Below are 10,846 nucleotides of genomic sequence, written 5' to 3' on the forward strand. Positions count from 1 at the left end.
CTGCCCCCGTTTGCCCCCATTCCTGTCCAACACCGCTCCTGGGCCCCGCCCTCCCACTAACCCCATTCAACACTGCCTCGGGCCCCCACCCTCCCACCAACCCTCCCGCTTGTGTATTTTCGGCACCACACTTTGTCCTTTGAAGTAAACTGTCTCTCTCACTTAGAGGAGTGTTGTGTCTGGCATTGGCATTCCTGACACCTAACCCCACCCCCCACCCCATCCAGGAAGATCAGATTTAACCTGATGTAGTCTTCTCCCCATTAGCAACTCTGCTGAAGCTATCCCTGTAGTTCATGATGGATGGTCCTATAGTCAAATAGGAACTGAGACAATGTGGTACCTACAGAAGGTGTAGGCTGTTTCTTTAAGCCTGCCTTCAAAGTTGGGCTACTCTTTCTGCCAGACCATTAGACGATGGATAGTATGGAGCTGTCCTTATATGTCGAATACCATTCAACTTTAGGGAATACTCAAATTCCCTGTTGGGAAACGATGGCCCATTATCTGTGACCAACACTTCGGGGACTCCATGTATTGCAAAAGATGCGTGCGTAGTTTTTCTATCATCATTCCCATGTTTGTTGAATGAACTCTATACACATCCAGTCATTTTGAGTGGACATCCACAATGACTAAGAACATTGAGCCCATGAAAGGAACTGCATTGTTGACATATAACTGAGTCCACATTTCCTACTTCGCGGCCCAGACCTTGTTCCAACTTGAAATTATACCCACTTAGTATTCGAGCCCACAGCTGAATTCGACCTGAATCAACGGGCGGCACAATCTTCTGCTCTTTAAAAATAGACCTAGCAGAGGTTTCTGGTCTGTTATTATTATAAATTTACATCCATAAAGGTATTGTTAAAATGTCCTGACTCTGAATAGGACTGCCAAATCTACTTTTTCTATCTAGGTGTCTTTATGCTCTGCACTAGCCAAAATCCTGGATGCAGATGCTATTGGGTGTTCCTCTCCACTGGGTCACCTTTAAGGTAGTACAACCATGATGCCACAAGGGGAGGCATGGCATGTCAATACCAGATCTTGCTTGGGAGTAGAATGTGCCAACATCTTGGAAGGTGACAGCTTTAAGTGAGAGGCGAAAGATTTAAAAAGGACCTACAAGGGAATTTTTTTCACACAGAAGGTGGCTCCTAATTGAAATGAATTGCCAGAAGTGATAGATGCAGGTACAGTTACAACATTTAAAAGACATTTGGATACACATATGAATAGGAAAGGTTTCAAGGGATATGGGCCAAATACAGGCAAGTGGGACTAGTTGAGTTTGGGAAACTTGGTTGGCATGGAAAAGTGGGACCGAAGGTTCTGTCTCCATGTTGTATGACTCTAAGAATCGTTCTCAACCAATTCTGCACCATCCAGCTTGGGCCCAAGTCTTTTAGTACAATCAGTGGTGACTGAAACAGCTGCTTCTCATAGGAGATCAGAACCAAAGTTGTACCCTTAATCTGTAAAGGTTCCCCAGTATAAGTTCTCAGTTGAACTGAGGTCTTGTACAAACCTAAGGGCTGGAGTCCAGAACAAATTTTGTTAAAGATTGGTTCTGAGGTCACAGAACTGGGTGACCATTTAACCAGCTGTTTATTTTGATTGGTTGTGATTTGGATGTTGCTCAGCAACTTAACTATCCCAAACCATATATAGGTAGATTTTCCAGGGTGTGCACTCTCCTGGATACCAGCTTGTGACTTCTCTTACTCAATTTAAGTCTATGTTTTGCTGTCTCAAGTTTGCATTCTGGCAGCAACTACAATGGCTTGCCGGCCAGGATCTTGAAGAAAATTTTAACTGTTTGTCTTTGCTTTGGAGTTTTGCTGTGGGCTGACCTCGAGTCCCTCTGCTCAGGATATGTTCTGAGTGAGGCTATACAATTGTCTTCACTCAAGTGGTGTTTCTCTAGTTCAGTTGGACTGGTGAAGGTGTTCACTTCCATCGGAATACCCTGCAACTCATGCTTCACTCATTTCCAAAGATAAAGCTAATTGTAGTGCCTGCTTGAAGTCCAGTTGGGGTTCAACTAATAGGCACTTTTGTATGGTTACATCATTAATCCCATATACCAAACAGTCTGTCAGCATCTCATTAAGGCTAAAATCAAAGTTACATCCCTCTGCCAGTCATCCTACATTAATAAAAATCCTGATATAGATTCCCCTGATTCTCAAATTGCTGAGTAAAACCAATAGCATCTCAGAATTAGAGGAGATTTGGGTCATAATATTCCTTAACTAAATCCGTCAACTATTGAAAGGTTTTAGTATCTGGTGCCTCAGGGAAAGTAAGGCTCCTAATAACTAAAAAAAATTGCATTTCGTCTGTCCCAATGTTACTTACCTGGAAAAGATAACACATTCTTTCCACACACTGGGTCCAGTCTTTGATGGCAGGAGATCAAACGAGTCAAGCTTCCCAAATAATGGCGTGATGCCAGAAATGCTTATCCCAACTCAAAGTCAAGTGTGCGGAGCAAATTTCTTCAGGAGCATACTTTTCTCTCATCACCACTGGAATAACTTACAGAGGCCAATATCCTATCACCAAGTCACCCTTTACTTACACAAGGAGAATCGTTGACACTGATCCAACTCCCTCAGAGACAGCTGTCGGAGCGAACAGGATGTCTGGCACTTCTGTTCTCATTTGTCAGGCTGGGTTCCATGTTCAGACCAGATTAACAGCCCCAATAAGGGGAACTCATAGTCTGAGGTCCATCTGGCTGACCTCATTACCATCACGACAAAAACCATTAACAATTCAAACAAAGTACTGATGTTTAGTTTAGTGTGTTTAGAATTCAAAGGCAATGATGTTGAGCTAAATGTGTAAAGAGCCCTGGGTCAGCAGTGGCGAAAAATGAAAAAGTAGTTTTACAAGGGTGGCATCATAACTTGGATATTACAGTCATCATTGAACTTTAGATGAGATTGGAAATAACGTGATAGGGGATTTTAAAATAATGAATGTATTGAATGGCATAGACTTGGAGAGAATTCCATCAGTGTGACCATTCAATGTGTGGAACTACAAATACAAGATAGACACTTGTAAATCAATGGATAGATCAATAGAAATTTCGTTGCTCTAAAGATTACAATGGTTAATCTAAATATCTTAGATAGTTTCAAAAGAAAACGAGATGAGTACATGAGACAGAGGGCAATAGAAATATATGCCGCGATATTGAGAAGAGATAAATGGAAATGGGTGGAGGCACCTGTGGATTATTAATATCACCTCAGTCCAGTTTAACTGTATCTGTGCTGCACGGTTTGTGTAAAATAACCCAGAACAAAGAGTGTTGCTGATGTATCATGTTGCATACTGACCCTCTGTGTTGAATGCGGGACCCCTTTAATTTAACTATATTATTGCTTGCTAACTCTACTGAAGGGAGTGCAATGTGGAGAGGGACTTGGACAAGAGTGCCGCGCAGGCGCGGAGGGGAGGGTGTGGCTGGGCGCCGCGCAGGCGGACGAGCGACCTGAGCCCGCCAGCTGCAATTTCAATCAAGAGGCGGGTAGCGCGTGCGGGTTGTGCTCGTTGAGTCCGTTATTCCGGAGGCTGTCAAATCAACTGCCTACCTACCAACCACCCGACGGTGCCAATGGCGGAACGCGGGGCCGTGGAGGATCTGCGAGAAGATGCTCTCATCGATTTCTTGGCGAAGAAAGGCGGCCGAGTGAAAAACAAGGAGCTGGTGGAAAAGTTTAAAAAATTCATCAACGCGCCGGAGCCGCAGCTGAAAGGTGAGGATTGGAGGGAGGGGTCAGTGGTGTCCATTCGCCCGGCCGCCCCTTCTCACACCTGGTTGGCCCGCGGTACCACTGATGTCGCGCCTAGCAACGCCTCTGGCTGTGTGAATGGTCAACCGGGCTGTCAATCATTCGTGGAGCCCCTGAGGTTCTGGTCAACCTTCATGGGGAATGGTGAACTGTTGGGATGGGCAAGTTTACCCTGGCATGGGACATCCAGGTGAATTTAAGGAATGGATGTCATTAAGTGGCAAAGGTTGGTTGGCATGCAGTGTAGGTTCTGTTAGTTAATTGGGTAATTGGTTATGGGGTTAGAAGGTTTCTGAAGAAGGCTCCACAGACTTATTGATCAAAGCCCTCCTCACCGAGAAATGCATGAGTAGCTCCAATATTAGATATCCCCCACAGTGGTACTGGGTGAGTGCAGTCTCCAGATTGGGATGGCAGGTAGGCAGTAAGGTGAGAAATTCCATCTTAATCCCTTTGCCAAGCAGATTAGAGGTAATCAATTTAAGGAGATTGGCAAAAAGATGAATGGGAATGTGGATAAGAATGTTTTCTTAAATAAAATCTGGAATGCAGTGCCTTGTGTGCTGTGAGGAGACTCAGTATCATACTGGCTTTAAAGGAATTGCATAAGTGCCTGCAGTGTAAATAAATACTGGGCTGTGGGGAAAATGGTACCAAGAGCAATGTTGTTTGGAGAGAGCCAGTACAGACAGTGCGGGCTGAATGACCCCCTGTGGTAGAATCACAGAATGACTGCATATTTCAAATAGGTAAATATGTATCTGGATTACAAAGTCCAAAGATCACTGTTTTGATCTGTAATCTGGAGATGACTTGTTCAGCTGTGCTGGATAATTGGCCCTACTGCTTCCTGAGATATAATCACCTACAGTCATTTGGCCCTAAATGCTTACATTTTTGATTGATATTGTTGAGTTTGAGCCAAATTAGGTTCAGAAGTGATGGCCATCTCAGCTAAATGGTTTTTATAGAAATTTTGAATCAATCTGTTCCTGCATATTATGACACAACTCTGGAGGTGAGACTTAAACCTGTTATCTGGCCCAAAGTTTGGGACACTACCACTGTACAGCAAGAGCACCAAAATGATCTTTATATACTCAAGTTAGATTTATATATGTTACATATTAATCATGGAGCAGTAGGCAGATTTTAAAAGAAGAAAATATAACTATATCTATCTTTGTTATAGTCAAGTGTTTTCTGTGGAATTAATTTAACTAGGTTTTGACAACAATGTTTCTAGTGAGTTTTGAGAAGATTTGTAGCTCAGGTTGAGGTTCTGGATATAGGTTTGCTTGCTGAGCTGGAAGATTCATTTTCAGATGTTTCGTCACCATACGAGGTAACATCTTCAATGAGCCATACACCAAACATCACAAACCTCATCAGCAAGGACAGTATCGTCAAGCTAGTGGACCTATGCCTTACCATCCACTTCACCTTCAACAACAAAACCTACAGAGAAACCAACGGAACACCCATAGGATCTCCAATATCAGGGTTCTTAGCAGAGACAGTAATGCAGAGACTCTAACAAATAGCTCTGCCAACCATCCAACCCAAACTTTGGGTCTGCTACATGGATGACACTAAACGAAACCAATTAGAGGAAACCTTCAAGACCATCAATAGTACTCTTGCTGGCATAAAATGCACTAAAGAGGAGGAAAACAACAACAAACTGCCATTCCCAGATGTCACAGTAGAGCGAACAGCCAATGGGAAACTTCAAACCAGCATCAACAGGAAAACAACACATACGGACCAAATATTGAACTACAGAAGCAATCACCCCTACATCCACAAACAAAGCTGCATCAGAACATTATTCCAACAAGCTTTCACACACTGCAGCAAAGAGGAACTATTCAGAGCAGAGAAAAATCACCTATACCGTGTATTTAAAAAAAGGTACCTAGTTTTCATAAAGAAAATCTGCAACGTTCAAGCTGTTCAAAAATTAACTTTAAAATACTTTCTTTGCTTATTGAAAATTAATACAGAATTTCAGGATCAGAGGTGTGGCAAAATCTGATCACAAATCACAGATTAGTGCAGACCCGAAATGTCAACTTTTGTCCTTCGATGCTGTCTGACCTGTGCTTTTCCAGCTCCGATTTTTATCAGCTCTGACTTCCAGCATCTATTGTCCTCTGTTCAATTCAATACTTTGCATGAACAAACCATGCAGGATGGTAATGGCTACCCCCTAGGAAGTGCCAGGAAATCACAACTGTCAGGTGACTTTTAATGTGCTTAGGGGTAAAGTGTCTGAGCACGGGGCCATTATTGGACTAACATGAAAGGAATTTTGGCACTATGGTACTTAACTTCCTCTGTGATCAGAACCTACTTGTCTTGGATTTTGAAATGCTTTTGGAAACATTGAGCAAAACTGATATCCTCTAAATGTGGTTTCTGCTGGGCTGATGCATTCATGTTAGCTGTAATTCCTAAGGTAGTCAAGAAATGGGAGCTAAAGCTGTAAAAGTGGTAAACAGTGCCTTTCCTCGCTTATTTGAATTGTAAAGGGGTGAAAAATCTGTAGGTCACTGATTTGCTTCAAATAATTCCTAATTCCAAGTTTACACCCCTTTTTGTATAATTGTAGACCCCTCTACTCTGTCCAAACTTCCAGGTCAGGAGGTTTAACATCTGGAAGTTGGCACCGTACTTCTAAGTCAGGCAAGTAGATTAAGAATGATGACAGTAAAAGAGTTTGATGGCCTTAAGGCTGCAGGTGGGTTGGGACTGAAGCCTCAAAGGTAAGAATGCAATATGTATACCTGAGAGTCCCAGGGTCATTTTGACTCGTGGGTGCCAGAAACAATTAATGCTGTTGTCTGCAACTATGCCTGCATCCACCGTGCCCTGCTTCCCCACCCACCACACATTTTTTAAAAATGTATATACAAGCAGGTGTTTCCTTTGTCAGTACTGTAGAGTCATAGAGATGTACAGCTTGGAAACAGACCTTTTGGTACAACTTGTCCATGCCGACCAGATATTCCAACCCAATCTAGTCACACCTGCCATCACCCGGCCCATATTGCTCCAAACCCTTCCTATTCAAATTCTCATTCAGATGTCTTTTAAATGTAGCCTCCACCATGAATTATAAACCTCTATAAAGTCACCCCCCTCAGCCTTCAATGCTCCAGGGAAAACAGCCCTAGCCTATTCATCCTCTCCCTATAGCTCATATCCTCCAAACCTAGCAACATCCTTGGTTACTTGAAGATTTCTGATGACATTGGACACACCCTAAAATTTACAGGTTATCATGGGCAAGGCAACTGTGGAGATGCTCCAGAGAATGGACAACTCACCTAACCTGGCGAATAAGGGCTCTTTTCTACCTCATTCCAAACTTCTTTCACATCCTTCAGATTGGGATTGCCATTCAGGTACTTTCTGATTCTATAACTTCCTCTGATACTCACAACCTGGCATTTTGTTCCTATATCCTAAGGATCTCTGATGTCAGGTTGTGCCTGAATGCTCCCTGAACTTTGCTGGCCAATGCACATTGTCTCTGGAGTCCCCATTTTTTGGGATTCCAGGGCCATCCCAATATTCATAAATAAGTGTTTAATGCTGTTACTTGATCTCAAGCACTTATTCCTTTAAAGGTTCTGACTCTCTCAGCAACACTGGAGGAAAAAATAAAGTAATGTTTAATAGTTACCCAAGGCAATATGTTTGTATCAATCCAGACTATTAGTACCAGATAGCATATGTTCCATAGGTAAACCAAAAAAGGTTTTAATTAAATAATGAAAGCGAGTTGTTGCATGAGTTACTCCGATATAAAATGAGAAAATAGGAAGCAGTTAAATTGGTTTTTCATTGATGAAAGGAGTCCACAAAGAGCTACCATTATTTGGCTTTATCATATAAAACCACTCTTGTATAGAAAATATTTGAACAGTGGGAATTAATAAATATGAGATGTAAATTTGCTTCATCTCAACTTAAGGTCATAGAGAGAATCAGCATGGAAACAGACCCTTCGGTCCAATTAGTCCACGCTGACCAGATATCCTAGGTAAACCGAGTCCCATTTGTCAGCATTTGACCCATATCCCTCTAAACCCGTCCTGTTCACATACCCATCCAGATACCTTTTAAATGCTGTAGTTGTACCAGCCTCCACCACTGCCACTGGCAGCTCATTCCATACATTTTAAATCTTTCCCCTTTCATCTTAAACCTATAGCTTCTAGTTTTGGACACCCCCTACCCTCGGTCAAAGACGATGGCTATTCACCTTATCTATGCTACTCATTGTTATAAATCTCTATAAGGTCACCCCTCAGCCTTCAGCGCTCCAGTCTATTCTGTCTCTCCCTATAGCTCCAACCCTTCAACCCTTGCAAGATCTTTGTAAATTTTTTCTGAACCCTTTCAAATTTCACAACATCCTTCCTATTGCAAGGAGACCAGAAATGAATGCAGTATTCCAAAAGTGGCCTAACCACAATGTTCTGTACTGCCGCAACATGACCTCCCAACTCTTATACTCAATGCACCGAGCAATAAGGGCAACTGTACCATCACTACCCTGACTACCATGACTATCTGCAACTTCACTTTCGAGGAACAGTGAACCTGAACTCCAAGGTCTCTGTTTGGCAAAATTCTCAGGACCTTATCAATAGGTGTATAAGTCCTGCCCTGATTTGTTCTACCAAAGTGTAGCATGTCACATTTATCTAGATTCAACTCCATCTCCCACTTCTTGGCCCATTGGCCCATCTGATCAAGGTATCACTGCACTGTGAGGTAACATTCTTCGTTGTCCACTACACCACCAATTTATCATCTACAAATTTACTAACCATACCTCCTATATTCACATCCAAATAACTTATAAAAATGACAAAGAAACAGTGGGCCCATCACTGATCCCTGCAACTCACCAATGGTCACAAGCCTCCTGTTCGGTAAACAACCTTTTACTATCACTCTCTGTCTTCTACCTTCAAGCCAGTTTTGTATCCAAATGGCTAAATCTCCTTGGATTCCAAGTGATCTGCTCTTGCTAACCAGTCTACCATGCGGAACCTTGTTGAATGCCTTACTGAAGTCCATATAGACAACGTCCACTGTGCTGGCTTCAGCAATCCTAACCCCAAACCCTTCAGCAATCCTCTTTTTCACTTCTTCAAAAAAAACTCAACCTGTCTTTGCCTTTCCAAATACATGTAAATCCTGTTCCTCAATCCTCTCCAACAACTTGTCCACCACTGATATCAGGCTCTATTTTTCCCTGGTTTTTCCTTATCACCTTTCTTAATGGCACCACGTTAGCCAATCTCCAGTCTTCTGGCACCTCACCTGCCTCTATCAATGATATAAATATCTCAGCAAAGGGCCCAGCAATTCACTTCCCTAGCTTCCCACAAAACTCAAGGGTATACCTGATCGGGTCCCAGGGATTTATCCGTCTGTATGGATAAAGACGTCCAGCATCACAACCTTAATAAGTGGACACTTCTTTCAAGATAGCTCGACTTATTTACCCAAGTTCTCTAGCTTCTGTTGTCCTTCTCCAGAGTAAACACTGATGTAAAATAGTCGTTTAGTATCTTCCCCCATCTCCTGCGGTTCCATGCATATGTGGCCTTGCTGACCTTTCAGTGGCCCTATTCTCTCCCTAGTTACCCTTTTGTCCTTAATATATTTATAGAAATCCTTTGAATTCTCCTTAATCCTATTTGCCAAAGCTATCTCATGTTCCCTTTTTGTTCTTCTGATTTCCCTCTTCAGTATACTCCAACTGCCATTTATACTTCTCTGGGGATCACTCAATCCCTGCTTTCTACACCTGTTGTTGACATATGCTTCCTTTTTCTTGACCAGAACCTCCATTTCTTTAGTTGAAAAGTGTGGTGCTGGAAAAGCGCAACAGGCCAAGCAGCATCAGAGGAGCAGGAGAATCGACGTTTCAGGAATGAGGCTGGTGTGCCAAGCTGGCTGAGATAAAAGGTAGGGGGGAGGGAATTTGGGGGAGGGCCGCTGGGAATCGATAGGTGGAGAGGTCGGGAAGAAGATTGCAGATCAAGAGGGCGGTGCTGAATCCGGGGGTTGGGACTGAGATAAGGTGGGGGGAAGAGAAATGAGGAAGCTGGAGAAATCTACATTCATCACGTTTGGTTGGAGGGTTCCTAGGCGGAAGATGAGGCGCTCTTCCTCCAGGCATCGTGAGGCCAAGGTCTGGTGATGGTGGAGGCCAAGGACTTGCATGTCCTTGGCGGAGTGAGAGGGGGAGTTAAAGTGTTCAGCCACGGGGCGGTTGGGTTGGTTGGTGCGAGTGTTCCAGAGGTGTTGCCTGAAACGTTCCGCAAGTAGGCGGCCTGTCTCCCAATGTAGAGGAGACCACATCGGTTGCAGCGGATACAGTAATTGATGTATGCGGAGGTGCAGGTGAATTTGCGACGGATATGGAAGAATCCATTGGGGCCTTGAAGAGAGGTGAGGGGGGGAGGTGCGGGCGCAAGTTTTGCATTTCTTGCGGTTGCAGGGGAAGGTGCCGGGAGTGGAGGTTTAGTTGGTGGGAGGTGTAGACCTGACGATGGAGTGGTCTCTGGAACGCTGATAGGGGTAGGAAAGGAACTATATCCCTGGTGGTGGGGTCTGGTTGGAGGTGGCGGCAATAACGGAGGATGATACGGTGTATCTGGAGGTTTGTGGGGTGGAAGATGAGGGCCAGTGGGGTTCTGTCCTGGTGGCGATTGAAGGGGAGGGGTTCAAGGGCGGAGGTGCGGGAAGTGGAGGAGATGTTGAAACTGATATAACCTTTGCTGTCTAACTGGCTAATACCTGGCATAACTGAAAAATGTGTTGCTGGAAAAGCGCAGCAGGTCAGGCAGCATCCAAGGTGCAGGAGAATCGACGTTTCGGGCATAGGCCCTTATTTAGGAATGAGGAAGGTGTGCCAAGCAGGCTAAGATAAAAGGTAGGGAGGAGGGACTTGGGGGAGGGGCGTTGGGAATGCAATAGGTGGAAGGAGGTTAAGGTGAGGG

General features: G+C 43.8%; 1 protein-coding gene across 1 annotated transcript in view; it reads left to right on the top strand.

The window, feature by feature from the left end:
- Positions 1-3,637: 3,637 nt before the first annotated feature.
- Positions 3,638-10,846, top strand: part of LOC122559953 (ankyrin repeat domain-containing protein SOWAHA-like) — a 58,026-nt gene continuing 50,817 nt past the window's right edge. Inside the window, exon 1 of the mRNA XM_043710061.1 lies at positions 3,638-3,779. Within this exon, the coding sequence (XP_043565996.1) occupies positions 3,638-3,779 (142 nt within the window). The remainder of the gene's footprint in view (positions 3,780-10,846) is intronic.

The sequence above is a fragment of the Chiloscyllium plagiosum genome, chromosome 20 (genome assembly GCF_004010195.1).
Source record: "Chiloscyllium plagiosum isolate BGI_BamShark_2017 chromosome 20, ASM401019v2, whole genome shotgun sequence".
Taxonomy (NCBI): Eukaryota; Metazoa; Chordata; class Chondrichthyes; order Orectolobiformes; family Hemiscylliidae; genus Chiloscyllium; species Chiloscyllium plagiosum.